Source organism: Tripterygium wilfordii, chromosome 22, assembly GCF_013401445.1.
Source record: "Tripterygium wilfordii isolate XIE 37 chromosome 22, ASM1340144v1, whole genome shotgun sequence".
Classification (NCBI taxonomy): Eukaryota; Viridiplantae; Streptophyta; class Magnoliopsida; order Celastrales; family Celastraceae; genus Tripterygium; species Tripterygium wilfordii.
The window spans coordinates 12,344,447-12,358,330 of NC_052253.1; the positions used below are offsets into that span (position 1 = coordinate 12,344,447).

At 36.0% G+C, this 13,884-nt stretch overlaps 1 protein-coding gene across 4 annotated transcripts; it reads left to right on the forward strand.

The window, feature by feature from the left end:
* The first annotated feature begins 7,502 nt into the window (after positions 1 to 7,502).
* LOC119990608 (probable LRR receptor-like serine/threonine-protein kinase At5g63710) lies at positions 7,503 to 12,772 on the forward strand. Of its 4 annotated transcripts, none has more exons than XM_038836604.1 (11): positions 7,503 to 7,705; positions 7,962 to 8,117; positions 8,476 to 8,608; positions 8,692 to 8,763; positions 9,222 to 9,365; positions 10,113 to 10,178; positions 10,257 to 10,327; positions 10,415 to 10,564; positions 10,922 to 11,263; positions 11,637 to 12,031; positions 12,266 to 12,772. In XM_038836604.1, the coding sequence occupies exons 1-11, from the start codon at positions 7,693 to 7,695 to the stop codon at positions 12,578 to 12,580; spliced, it is 1,857 nt and encodes a 618-aa protein (XP_038692532.1). In that variant the 5' UTR covers positions 7,503 to 7,692; the 3' UTR covers positions 12,581 to 12,772. The 4 variants fall into 4 exon arrangements, with proteins under 4 accessions (XP_038692532.1, XP_038692533.1, XP_038692535.1 ...); XM_038836605.1 differs by having other exon boundaries at positions 10,928 to 11,263; XM_038836607.1 differs by having other exon boundaries at positions 12,165 to 12,296.
* The last annotated feature ends 1,112 nt before the right edge of the window (positions 12,773 to 13,884 follow it).

Consider the following 13,884-nt stretch of genomic DNA (forward strand, 5'->3'; position numbering starts at 1 on the left):
ATATGAGGCTCTATTTAAGGCCTACGACTCCATCCCTGCTGAATGAGAAGACAAGATGGCTAGCCAGCGTAGAACCATAAGAGAGAGATGAACATCAAGAGATTGTGCAGGCAGGTTTCAGACAGCATTGTCTCCCCTTGGGAATAGCTAAATATAGATATATTCATCAGATCATGACTCAGAGCGGATAATATATTTAATGTGTTTGGACTTAGAATTTTAACATAGTCTCGGAGCTCATACTTGGATGCGCCCCTACATATTCACTTATTGGGTCTGACATAACCTAGTTTACAAATACAAGGGCGGGGGAGAGTGCTTTATATGCAAAGTTTAAGCTCCTTTCACATTGAATATGTGTTTTCAATTCACGATCATGTGGTTCAAAACGAACAATATCTTCAATAATGTATCTTCAACAAGAAGAAACCTCCAATCGAACAGAAAATTCAGAGATGAACTATGCAGAGATTCATGGGTTTTTCATAGAATCAATCAAGAATTCAATTGTGAAGGTTGCAAAGATAGGAATAGACAATTTTTGGGTATAATAAATGCAGAGCAAAAAGAAACTACCAATAGAACAGAAAAATCCAGAGAAAAACTATGCAGAGCTTTTTGAGTTTTTTCAAAAATCAATCAAGAAGATGAATATACAGACAGAAGATCCAAAATTTTGATAGTGAGACCGACTAAAAGAGTAGTAAAATTCACGTAAGAGTGAAAGGTAATAGTAAGATTCAAGTTCAACAGAGCAGAAAAATCATGGAAGTGAACCTGAAGAAACTGACCAGTCTTGATCTATGATGGGTATTGCAAGTAGAGCAAGAAAACCATTTGAAAACCTCCATAGACGCGATTAATGTTAAGAGGGAATTCGATATGGACCTGTAATTGTTTCCTACAAAGGGCCCATTGGACCTTTCAACGACTCTTGAGCAGGCCCGGCCCATTTCTACTTGCTTAAATGAACGATTAGGAAACTCCAAGGTTTGCGATCCTAAATAAAGGGTAGGGTTCAGACTTCAGACGAAGAACTCTTTGAAATTGCAGAACACTACGTGTTCGCGATCGTGGTGACAATGCTGCTGTGGAGTTGATGATCGCAGGGCGCCGATACTGCTACGGAGCTGATGATTATTCTCTACTGTATCTTCAATTTCTCAATTCATCACTTCCTGTTCTCTTATTCGACTAGGGGAAAAGGAGATGATGAAGAGAGAAATCGAAGATTTGAAGGCTGAAATCATGAAGTTCGTTCATTCAGGTCTGATTCTACCGATTTTCAAAATTTGTTCCCCTAACCCCTAAAACCACCACTCTGTTCCCTCAGCCGACCGACTTTTTTTTTCTTGTGAGTTGTATTGCATAATGTTCTTGCTTCGCTTCTACTGATTTTCAAATTTTGTTCCCCTAAAACCCTAAACAACCGCTGTTGTTCTCTCCCCCACCGACTTTTTTTTTTCATTAAAAAAAATCCACAATTTCACTTTTTTATTTCTCTAACGGCTCCAATTTTCAAAATAATATAAACAGTCTCTCTAATCGTACTCCACGGCTCCTCTTTCAAATTCAACGGTCCTCTTTTGGTTGCCCAAAAAATTTGTAACAGCTCTCTATAAAATAATCTCTCTAAATCCTACCGTGTCTCCCCTTTCAGATTTAAGGGTTGTTTTCCTAAAAAACTTGTAGCGGCTCTCTCTAAAATAATTTCTCTGATCCTACCGTGTGCCTCCTCTTTCAAATTCAAGTGCTATGTTTTTTGAAACAATTCTAACGATTCTTCTCAGAGAGTTTCTCTCTCAAGTTCTCTCTGCGTTCCTTCTTCTTCAAAAAAATTAGGGTTTCTCGCATGCTCTTATTTACTTATTTTGATATGGTGTTGTCTTCTTCAACCTTCTTTTGATGCTTGCCTTCAGTACTCTCAGTGAATGCTATATGTTGTTTGTATTTGTAATTAGGATGGTGATACGTGTTAATTTCTTTGATTTGATACCATGTGTAGATCGTATTGCTTACCTTCAATTTCTTTTGAGAGGATACTGTCTGTGTTTTTCGTCTGAAATTGGATGGGTACATGTGTATATCTTCCCGAATTGATACTTTTGCCTGTTTCACTATCAACAGTAGAATCTAAAATCTGAATTCATCTAAGTTTGCCTGTGGGGATGCATGGTATTGTCTGGAACTATTGTTCTTTTCATAGTTAATTGGGGATTTGGTCGTACAGCTTATTTTGAGATAATTTTGCTTTTGGGTTTCGATTTTGTTTCACTAATTTATGTATTCGTGTTCTGATGTGATTTTTTTTTATCTGTTCTTGTTCTGCCTTCTTTGGTTTTCTGATTTTGGGATTATCCATAATTAGGGTTTTGATTTGATCATTTATTTTGATTTTCAATCTTTCCTCATGGCTTTCTTTTGGGTTTTTACTTGGACCAAATCTTCCTGTTTGGGTTTGATGGTTTGTTTTATTAATTTATATTTTCAAGTACTGGTGATTTTTTTTTCCTGGGAAGGATTTGTGTTTTTTTTGGGTGTGTGGAATTTTCTTTTCACGTTTGTTTGGTTGTTTTGATTTGGAGATCTTTCATACTTGTGGATTTGATTTGATCATTATTCTTGTTTTGGTGATTTATTTTGATTTGTATTCTTTATTCATAAATTTTTTATGATATTGAAAGTCTAAATTGTAAAGTTGGGGTCTTTTTGTTTTAAGATTAGTTCTATTTCGCTTGGTTTGGTTCGGTAAGCCTTGGTTTAGACAAGGGTGATTTCTTGCATGAATAAAACTGAGAATTTCTTCCACCAACCAATAAAAAGGGGTATGTTTTTTGCTTTTGGAATTTTGATAATTGGGTTTAGTAGGGTTTGGCTTTAGGTTTATTTTTATTTTTATTCTTTCTTTTCTTGTTGATTTTTTTTAGTCTTGACTGCCAGTTTAGGATTTTGAGAGTTTAAATTGTAAAGTTGGATTTTTTTGTTATAAGGTTGGTTCAACTTCGCTTGGTTTGGTTCGGTGTGGCTTAGTTTAGACAAGGGTGATTCCTTGCATGAATAAAACTAAGAATGACTTGGCTTGGTTGAGGCATAGGGTGATTCCTTCCAATAAAACTAAGAATGGCTTGGCTTGATTCCTCCTAGGGTTTAAATTGTGTGTTTTGATTTTTTCGGATATTAATTATTATTGGAGCATTGTTTTGTTTAGTGATACTTGGTGAAAAGGACTATAATCTTAATACATTTGACTAATGCTGGTACAATTAGATGACTTAAAAGTTACATGTACCTTGAAACCAGGTGCAAAAGCTTTATCTGTGTTTGGTTAGTGTTGATTTGTTTGAATTTTGCATGTACCGCAGCAATGCACGGGGTATGACCTAGTAGATCTATGTGATCCATTATGTTTAACTCAGGGTGTCGTATATTTGTAGAATATATTAGTTCCCCACATGATGCAAATTTTTCGATATTAGCCCTCCATACCTTGAATCCTTATCTCTTCATAGACTATCGATCTCTGACTAGAAAAGCATTCACCACAATCCTCCATAACAGATCATTTGACCTTACCTTTAGAGAATATTAACTCCAAAAATTGATCTTTATGATTGCATTATGTTTAACTGAGGGTGTTGTATATTTGTAGAATATAGTAGTTCCCAACATGATGCAGATTTTTCAATATTATTAGCTCTCCATACCCTGAAGTTCTCATTTGCTCTGTTGATTCTGACCCTGATATGTCATTGGCTTTCTTATCCATATCAAATTTTATCAGGTAAACTACCTTTCCTTAATTTATGACTTATTGTGTGCGCCAATTTATTTGTAGCCCAGACATTATCCTGAATATATCTACCTAGCAAAAGCCAGACTGAAAAGTACTTACAAAAATGTAGCAGAATTTTGTTAAATCTCCATCCCCTGATTATGATATAATTGAAGATGAATATATGTTGTTAGGTGGTGATTATCAATACTTGTTTTCAAATCTCTCTTGAGTTCATGCCATAATGTCGCTCAAGTTGTAGTTGCAATAGTTATACTACTTTCTCTACTTAAACTGGTGCCTTTTTTCTTCCATTTTCACATTCTAACTTTGCTATAGTTTTTTTTTTTAATTTTAAATAGCTATAACTTGAAAATATGCATATGGACATAATTATTTCTTCCCTTACTACTTTATGTGGTCAGTCTTTTTGAAATTTGATACTTATAATCAGATTGTAATCTTTTTCATTTTAATTTCTTTGTTTTGGTGAAAAAGGAGAATGTGCATGGTCATCTTAAACAACACCCTATTTTTCATAGCATGTGCTTTCTAAGTCTCTCACTTAATTTGTGGATGCTTTAGATAAATGATCTGGAGGACTTATGATTTTTTGACAGTTCTTATATCTTTGTTTTCTGATCAATTAAGTTATGGTTTGGATGGCCTAAGAATGTTAGTTTTCAATTCCAATGATTAGGACTTGGTGACTTCACATTTAGTAGATACCGGAATCATGTGAGGTAGTCTTATGATAAATATAACTCACCAAGTAAAGGAGAAGGGAAATAAAAAACACTTCTAATTAGTTGTTTACATTGGAGTTGTTTCAACTAGACGGTGTTTTGGAAATCATCTTTACCTCATTATGCACCGGTTTTGCTTGTGATTTAGAATTCTCATAATTTTTTTTTGAAACGCTAGTTTGTATGAGCAAATGAGCAACTACCATATGCGACATGCCTTTACTAAATTGTTGTACATGTTCAGAATAGGATTTTTTGTAGAAGATGATAGGTATGGTTGTGTGATAGATACGAAATCCCAACGGAGAAGATTGAGGTGTGTTTTTTCTTCTCACCTTAGATTTAATTAACTAGTTCCTTAAATAATTCGGAATGCTTTTTTATGTGGTGCATGCGTAATGTAGTTTTATGTCGGCAATTGATGGGTAGGTATCTTGCTATGCTTCCAATGAATTTCACATTCTAACAACTTGTGTCCCCCTCCCTCGAAACTACTTTGATTTGAAAGTATGCATAGGCGCATTTCACATTTTTTTCTCTAAAAACTATGACCATAACTACAAAGAGAGAGACGGTGACATTAAAGAGAAAAATTCTTCTATTTTCTCACTTTCTCCTGACTACCAAAAATTATTAAAATAATTTAAGAAAGTTAACACTATTATTGGAATCCAAAAGGAGAAAAACATAGTTCTGGGAGCTTGAATCTCCAAATGAGAAGGAAAAAAACCTAGTTCTGAAAATCTTTTGAGGAACCAATTATGAAAATGAAAATTTGAAACATATTTAAACTTGGGGTCGGTTGTGAGAAAATCCTTGAGGTTGCTGCTGTGGAGAAAAAAAACAGTAGACCATTAAAGAGAAGGAAGGAGACGGTTAAATACATTGTTATTTTTGTTAAATACACCATCATAAGTTTTTTTGTAACTCTTGGACAATAATGCCCTTTTACAAGATGACTAAAAAACCCATGAATACAACCCTAGGTTAGGGGAAAAGGAGTTTTTCACCGCAAATTATCACCTACATCAACAACTTTAACGAACTACTACAATAGTCTTAATTATCTCAAACCTAATCGATTAAGGTCAGTGGTTTTTTCCTCTATCTTATTTTGACGATTAATTTCGTTTTTCATGTGTATTCGATTTTGTTTATTCAGTTTCGTGCCTCTTTCTTCTTCTTTTTTTTGTGTTTTTGTTTTTGTTTCTGGATTAGTGGGTGTTTATGGACTATATATATAAACTTAATGCATATGCAGGTGTTTGGTTAAGGAAAATCTAATTTCCTTGCGAATGACTCGGAGAAGACTGGTAGGAAAGCTTCTTGAAGGTTGGTCAGTCTAGTTGAGGAGCTTTACGGCGCATCCGCTGCATCTCGGCAAGATATGTTTGATCTATGTGATTGGACAAGTAGGTCATTGTTATTATATATGAAAACCGAGTGGCAAGACGCAGTTAATTAAAAACTGAAATGGACAAGAAGCCCATAAAAGCCAATAAGGTAGATAAACAAATCATAAAACCAAAACACAGGGAAGACGGAATGAGAGGTGCTGCTTTGTTTCACACACACCTGCGAAAGCAGGACAAAAGAGAGGCTTCATTTCATCAAACGCATAGGAGGCAATTGAAGAAGCAAAGGAGGAACAGAAATTCATGTATCACCAATTTTTCATTTCGGTACACAAGAAGAGATAATAAGTTTGAAGATGCATTAAATAACAGGAGGCTACCGAAAGTAAATTTGACTCAGCATGGATCGCAAGTAGTAACAACACTCAAGTTCGGTTCGCCGTAGAACAGAAAGAGGTTTTGCGATTTGGGGTCTCAGTGAACAAAATAAGAGGCGTAAAGAATAAGATGCATGTATCGAATTGAATAGGCATTCTCCGGGAGGGCTGGGTTTGCCTTTCTCGCAGAAAATCGCACCGTAATGCTTTAAATGAGAGACTGAATCATCTTGAGACTCCTAATTTGAAACCCTATATAAAACGATATTGAATGAGAGATTGAATCATCTTTAGTCTCCTAATTAGAAACTCTATAAAACTATCTGACCTGGTCTTTAATCTCCAACCCAAACATGTGAATCGACGAAGGAAAATATATGTATGTGTGAATCGAAAAGGATGAACCTACGCTAATAGCAAACCACGGTGTGCTTCCTAGGAAACATGAATTGACAAATGTAAATGAGTGTTTGCCTTTATCCAAGAAAACCATCCTAGATTGAATATCGAATCGTCGTGTTTAAATTTCCTTGAATTCATCTCTGGTGCATGAATCAAGGAAGGAGATGAGAATTGAGAACATAGTGGGAGAATCGTAATAGGCGTGAATTAAATTGGCTTTAAATTTTTTTTAGATTTTTTTTTTGTTTGGTTCCAAATTTTCCTACGTGACACCAGAAATCACGGTGAAGCATTTTCCTGTATAGAACAGCAAAGGCAGAGATGTAAATGGTGACTGGGAATATAACCATCAGGAAAATGTCCATGGAGGCCCAAAGTATTGGGCCGAGACAGAGCTCAAAAAGAGTCTGTACGTTGTAGCATCACCCCCACGGGCATTGAGAGTCTGAGACACAATCAAACATGTCTGCAATCGTGGCAAATCGTATTTGTTGAAATGGGCTAGAATCCAATAATAGTTCTTACAACTGGGTGTGGTGGGGAGAATATGAATCAATGTATTGTAATTTGTAAGCAGCAAGTACTGGTAGCTTCTCATTGACACAAGATGTTACTATAATAGGGTGCATCAGCATCTACACATAAAGCAAAGCAATAGAAAATTACAAATACAAACACATTGGTCAACAAATGACTTATCTTTAATCCTTTTATCTATCCAATTGTAAAGCAAAGCAGAGACCCCAATTTAATTAGTGGGTTTCTCATTCTCATTCCACCTCACCGATCAGTGATCACCACCACAAAACCTCAATCAGAGCTTTCATGTCCTCTTCCAGTGGCCTTACCCAGAATTTCTTTTTCCTCTCTTTGCCTTTCCAAAATGCTTTGTGGGTCCTTGCACTTTCATATCATCATCGTCCACTTATTCATATAATAGTGAGTTTAATCAATTATGCGATGCTTCAACACCTACATTTTATGCTTCTCCATCTTCTTGTTTGTCACCTTATCTTGATTCATGTTGGGTTTCGATTGCCATGGCCAAAACAGGTAACTTTTGTCTTTTCTTCAATTGATTTTCTTTTTCTTTCTTGTTTAACTTATTCAATCTATTGTTTGTGGGTCTTTTGCATGCCGTGTAGTATTCACAGGTTGGCTTTGTTTTTCATGCATGTACTTCCAATTTTGGGATGAGGGGTTTGAATGGTTTCCCTCGCATATATGACTATTTCATTGATTTCTTTTACTGACGCGTTTTAACAAACATCTGTTGTGCGATTGAAACATACCTTTATTTTTGCCCAAGGTTGGAAGCGGACTGGTGACTCTTCCCTGCATATTGCATATGGTTGTCTGTTTGGTGCTGGTGGGATTTGGCATTCCGAAAAGATAGTCTTAAAGTTTCTCATACTCATCCTCCTTTTGAAGTATGGTTATTCATCCAGGGAGCCTGACCTTGAAGGTATTGTGAAGTCAAATATTTGTATCAATCTTATTGAGATTCTCATCATCTAGGCAATTCAAGTTCAGCTTAGTTTGATATAGAGATGCCATATTTTGAAATTCGTATTGGATTGTTTCAATACCTTTTAGAGGTATCGCTCGAAGTTAGTGTTATGGTGCCTTGTTTCTGATAGATTGCAAAACCTTAGTATCTAACTCAATCAATGCTCAGATATTTGTGGGTTGAACAAGATAATAGAAAATACATCTTTCTTCTTTTTTTTTTAATCTTTTTTCCGGAATATCATATAATCCTTATATTTTCACTTTTGTCAACACTGGTTTTAACAACTGTTCCACTTTGTGAAAATATTCAGGCGAAGCTTTGATGCAGTTTCGGGCTGCCCTAAATGACTCTAATGGACTGGTAAAAGATTGGAATTACTTTTTGGTGAGCCCGTGCTTTAGTTGGTCTCATATCACTTGTAGGAATGGAAATGTCATAGCTTTGTAAGTGTTCTATTTTGAAGATATCTTAGACAGTTGTATTTTTCTTCTGCATTATATTTACTCAGTGACGTACCTATTTACAGGAGCCTTGCTTCAATTGGATTTTCGGGAACTCTTTCATCTTCGATTACCAAACTGAAGTTTCTTGAGAGCTTGTAAGTCATCATCTAGGTGCTAAAGCTTTATTTTCTTAAACCATGATAAAGCAAATTTCTGTAACCATTTATTTTATGAATCAGGAGAATGCTTTTGGTATGAGTAGAATGTCTGACTTAAGGAACAAGATGATAAAAATATGTAGGCGATCTCTTTAGTTTTCTCTGCGTCATATAATGGCTTTTGGTATATCAGTTGATCCCTGTAAGTGGCTGCTCATAGCCCCTGTCCCCCATTCTCCTTCTTTCCCTCCTTGTCTGGATATGGGTTACCTTAACACCAAGTTATTTAATGACATCTTTGTGTTACATGCTTTTATTTTATTTTTTTTGGGCAATTTCCACTTGCGATTTGGAAGAGACTCCTGTTTTCCTGGATATCCAAATTTGTGTACTAGATATGCTTTTTCTCTGTGGTAAGTTGCTTCCTTTCTTTAAAACTCTTTCGTCCCCTGCAGGGAATTACAGGACAATAATCTGTCTGGTCATTTACCTGATTACATAGGCAGCATGGTGCATCTACAGAATCTGAATCTTGCAAATAATAAATTCAATGGCTCTATACCTATTACTTGGGGTCAACTATCCAATTTAAAGCATTTGTAAGGCTGTTTTCCTGTTCCTTGAAAAAGTGTGAGTTTTCGTTTTTGTTATCGACATTCAGGCTGTCTAGCTACATTGTTTAGAAAAGTTTTTTGTACTGTGTCTGTTTCAAGCAGCATGACACTGGGCAACATATATGTAAAAGCTAAAAATATTGTAAACAGGTCTAGTCTGTTTGCATATTGAACTTTCCAAACCACGGAGCGATAGCTCAATTGGTTATATCTCTGGGCCTAGGGCGGATGTTTGCTTCAGCATGTCGCTAAGATCGGGAGTTTGAACCAGTTGGGAGTATTTCCCTGGGGTTTTCTTGGTCTTGTGGACTTTAGAGTCCACTTTCTGGGAGGGTTTAGGTGTCTATTTCACCCGCATGGGTTTCAGTCCAATCTTACCTGTCGCCAGCATGGTATGGGTTGTTCTGGCAGCCCAAGGTCTACCTAGCTGTCCGAAAGGCATGTTGGGATGGGTGGTTCCTCGGTTACCAAAAAAGAATATTGAACTTTCCATATTTCACTCGAAGTTTCATGCAAGCCAACAATATGACAAATGAAAAACCAGTGAAATCGCTTATGGTTCAGGGCAATAAGAGAACCATCTAAGTTTGTAGAATTCATTACATACTAATATTGCATAAGTTCATTTAGTCAAGGTTTCATATGGTGCATCTATTGTTCTTGAAGATATTGTCCTATTTTCAATTTTTGTTCCACTGTTTCTGAATTCCTTATGATCACTTTATATGGCAGGGATCTTTCATCAAATGATCTAATGGGACAGATACCAAGGCAATTCTACATGGTCCCAACATTCAAGTAAAATGCATTTACATTACATCTCTTTGTAATTTGACATTACTCAATGGTTTCTCATTGACTAGACTAGTCCTTCAGTTTTACAGGAACACATCTTACTTGTGGCTCCAGCTCGGAAGAACCTTGCATTTCAGGATCTCACGTTTCAGGTTTTCCTTTAAATTATTACCGGATTGCTTTGTCCTATATAGGTCTGGTTTTTCTTTGTGGAGCTTAAATGTTAGGTATTCTTACAGTTCCAACCAGGAAGTCAAAGCTCAAAGTCGTTATTACTTCGGCAAGTTGTGGTGCTTTCATACTTTTGCTAGTTGGGGCAATCTTTGCCTACCGATGCCATGAACTGCACAAACTCAAACTCAAACATGACGTGTTTGTTGATGTTGATGGTAATTTCATATTTCTCCTTCTCTTTACAGTCATATCATTTATGTGTAGTCACTATTCAGATCTTATTTAATTGATTAAGTTTACGGAAAATGCCAAAAGAGAGTTGGAGTAGATTAAAATTAGAGAAGAGACACCAAATGAGGTGAACCAGAAGAAATAGAAACATATAACAAATTCATAGTCAAAATCTCTAGTAAACTAATGACATAATTCATGTCATTTGAGCATGTGCGTGGAAAGTTGTCTTAATTTTTATGTTTATTTTCTTGGATTTATGGTTCACATCCTGATATAGCCCCTCTCTTCTAATTATCTGAATCATTCTTGTGAAAACTTTTGAATCCTTACAATTTCAGGTGAAGATGCACGTCAAATTTCCTTTGGTCAACTTAGAAGATTTTCTTGGCGTGAGCTCCAACTTGCAACCGACAATTTCAGTGAAGACAACATCATCGGACAAGGAGGGTTTGGAAAAGTTTACCGAGGTGTCCTCTCAGACAACACAAAAGTTGCTGTGAAACGCCTCGTGCATTATTACAATCGTGGTGGAGAAGCGGCATTTCAGAGAGAAGTTGAACTTATAAGTGTAGCTGTTCATAAGAATCTTTTACGATTGATTGGTTTCTGCTCAACCTCATCAGAGAAAATCCTCATTTATCCATTTATGCCAAATCTTAGTGTTGCATATCGCTTGCGAGGTATTTCCTATTCAATGTGTGCTTTAATTTGTCAATTCAGTGGCAGAAACTGACATTGCATGTCTGCATATCAGCAACTGCTTTTGACTGAGATTTTTGTTTATTTTTTTATTATGTTCTCTAGTATCTTTATCTAGTTTCCAATACGGACCATATATATACTGTATGAAGACTTGCAACATGCTTTTCTTCATGTAATACGTTGATATCTTACGGTTCTCTTATAGTTGTCTTCTTGAAAGTCGATTGTAAAATCTCAAAGAAGTGGCCCATATTCATATACTTTCTCATTAATCTTTTCGTCCAGATCTCTTGTGACCTTGTGTTCACGTAATATCAGTATAATTATTTTATTTTTATGTCTGTCTTTTAGACTTAAAACCTGGAGAAAAAGGTCTGGATTGGCCTACAAGGGTGCAGGTGGCTTTTGGTGCAGCCCATGGGTTGGAGTATCTTCATGACCATTGTAATCCCAAGATTATACATCGTGATTTAAAGGTTGCGAATATCTTATTAGATGATAATTTCGAACCTGTTCTTGGAGACTTTGGTCTGGCAAAGTTGGTTGATACAAAATTGACTCATGTTACCACCCAAGTGCGTGGCACCATGGGTCACATTCCTCCGGAATATATATCCACGGGAAAATCATCCGAGAAGACAGATGTGTTTGGATATGGTATAACCCTTCTCGAACTTGTTACTGGTCAGCGTGCAATAGATTTCTCTCGTCTAGAAGAGGAAGAGGATGTTATACTACTTGATCATGTAAGTTTTTCATTTTACTTCTGCCGCAAACTAAATTTTCTTTTGTCAGATTTGTATCTAATGCTGTCTGGAATCGTCATAACTGATTCGCCTACTACTAAATAGGTTTCCAAATCATCTATGATCTTGACAGGTCTTTCTTTTCGCTTTCGTTCTGTTCAAATTTCATATTGGCCTTTAAGCTGTAGATATCTTTTAGTGAGATGTCGAATGACATGAGCACGGTATCTGCAGATCAAGAAGTTGCAGAGAGAAAATAGACTTGGTGACATTGTGGATGGAAACTTGAAGACTTACGATCGTAAGGAAGTCGAGACTATCGTTCAGGTTGCATTGCTCTGCACTCAAAACTCACCCGAAGACCGGCCAACAATGGGTGAAGTGGTTAAAATGCTGCAAGGAGGAGTGGGTCTGGCTGAGAGATGGGCTGAATGGAAGCGGCTTGAAGTTGTGAGGAACCAAGAATTGTCACTCATGTCTCACCAATTTATTTGGGCAGAAGAGACGAGTGTTGACCAAGAAGCTATACAGTTGTCCGAAGCAAGATAGAAAGATTTTCTAAGGGAATGTTGTGGGATAGCTAACAAGGAAAATGGATACCATAGATATATAGAGTAATAGAGAAACCTTGTGTGATCTTATTAGCAACACAGAGCACTATGAACCTCTGCTGGTAAAGATTGTATGGTTTGATAAAGAAATTACCCTTGTGAGTGCAATGATTGTCATTCCTTTTGTTTTGTTCTCCTGACTTGTTTAGTGATGTTACAAAATGGACAATTACTTCAACTTCACTCTCCATCGATGTGCTTTCCCAATTCCCGAATCACTTGGGGTGATAGCTTAGTTGGTGAATCTCTTTGAGGTCAAACCATATGGACTCGAGAGGTTTCCATTTCCACTGAGAGCAATACATTTATTGTCATGCGTTGGGTTATGATCCAACTTACCCTGTCGTTAGGTGAGAATTTTGTATGAGCGCGGACATGACGACCTGAGTTTAGGCAAACAATGGAGCACAAATTTTTGTTTGACAAAATTTTCATTAACACCACAATGCCCAACTACAAATAAATTTTTGAGTGCCGCAAATTTTTGTTTGACAAAATTTTCATTAACGCCATAATGCCTAACTACAAATAAATTTGAGTACAAGCTACTAGGCTAACGGGGCCAATTTTTTTTTATAGGCACCATGATGACAATCTTTAACCAATTATACACTTAAATTCAAAAGTTGTCTATATCGTTTATGGGGTATTTTTCTATCAAAAAACCGTCAATACTATCGGTTTTAGGTTTTATCGGTTTGATTTTAAAATTATGGTATAATGCGACACATCTCTCAAATTATTAGATGATATCTACAGACTCTGAAAAATTGTAGAACCCCCATATCTTTACGGGAGTGAGGTAATATACTAATATTCCTTGTTGACATTAGATTTAGACCTTATTATTAAGATATGTCTACAGCCAGTTGGTTTTCTTTCTTCAAAAAGGGAAAAAGGGACACCATAAAATTTTATTTCCATTTTAAACTTAAAAGAAAATGAATAATAATACCTAATGTCCTCATTGATGTTTCTTCCTGCTTACTGCAAACAATGGAAGCTTATTGACTCTCTCTTCTTCTTCTTTTTTATATAATTTATTTTTTTTAAAACATCAAACAATGACGTTTGGACATAAACTATGGTAGTGAGCCAATCGTTTAGGGTTTCAACTTATAATAACCAGACAAACAGACAGGTTAACAGTTAACATATGTTCTTTCTTTTCTAACCAAACCCTAGAAATATTAAATGCATTAGAAGATAAAAAATATGAAAAAAAAAAAATTAACTCTGTCA

Bases quoted from the DNA above. Each gene is read 5' to 3' on its own strand.
- LOC119990608 (XM_038836604.1), top strand. The intron at 8,609-8,691 runs GTAAGTGTTCTA...ACCTATTTACAG, and splicing joins AATGGAAATGTCATAGCTTT to GAGCCTTGCTTCAATTGGAT. The intron at 12,032-12,265 runs GTAAGTTTTTCA...CGGTATCTGCAG, and splicing joins ATGTTATACTACTTGATCAT to ATCAAGAAGTTGCAGAGAGA.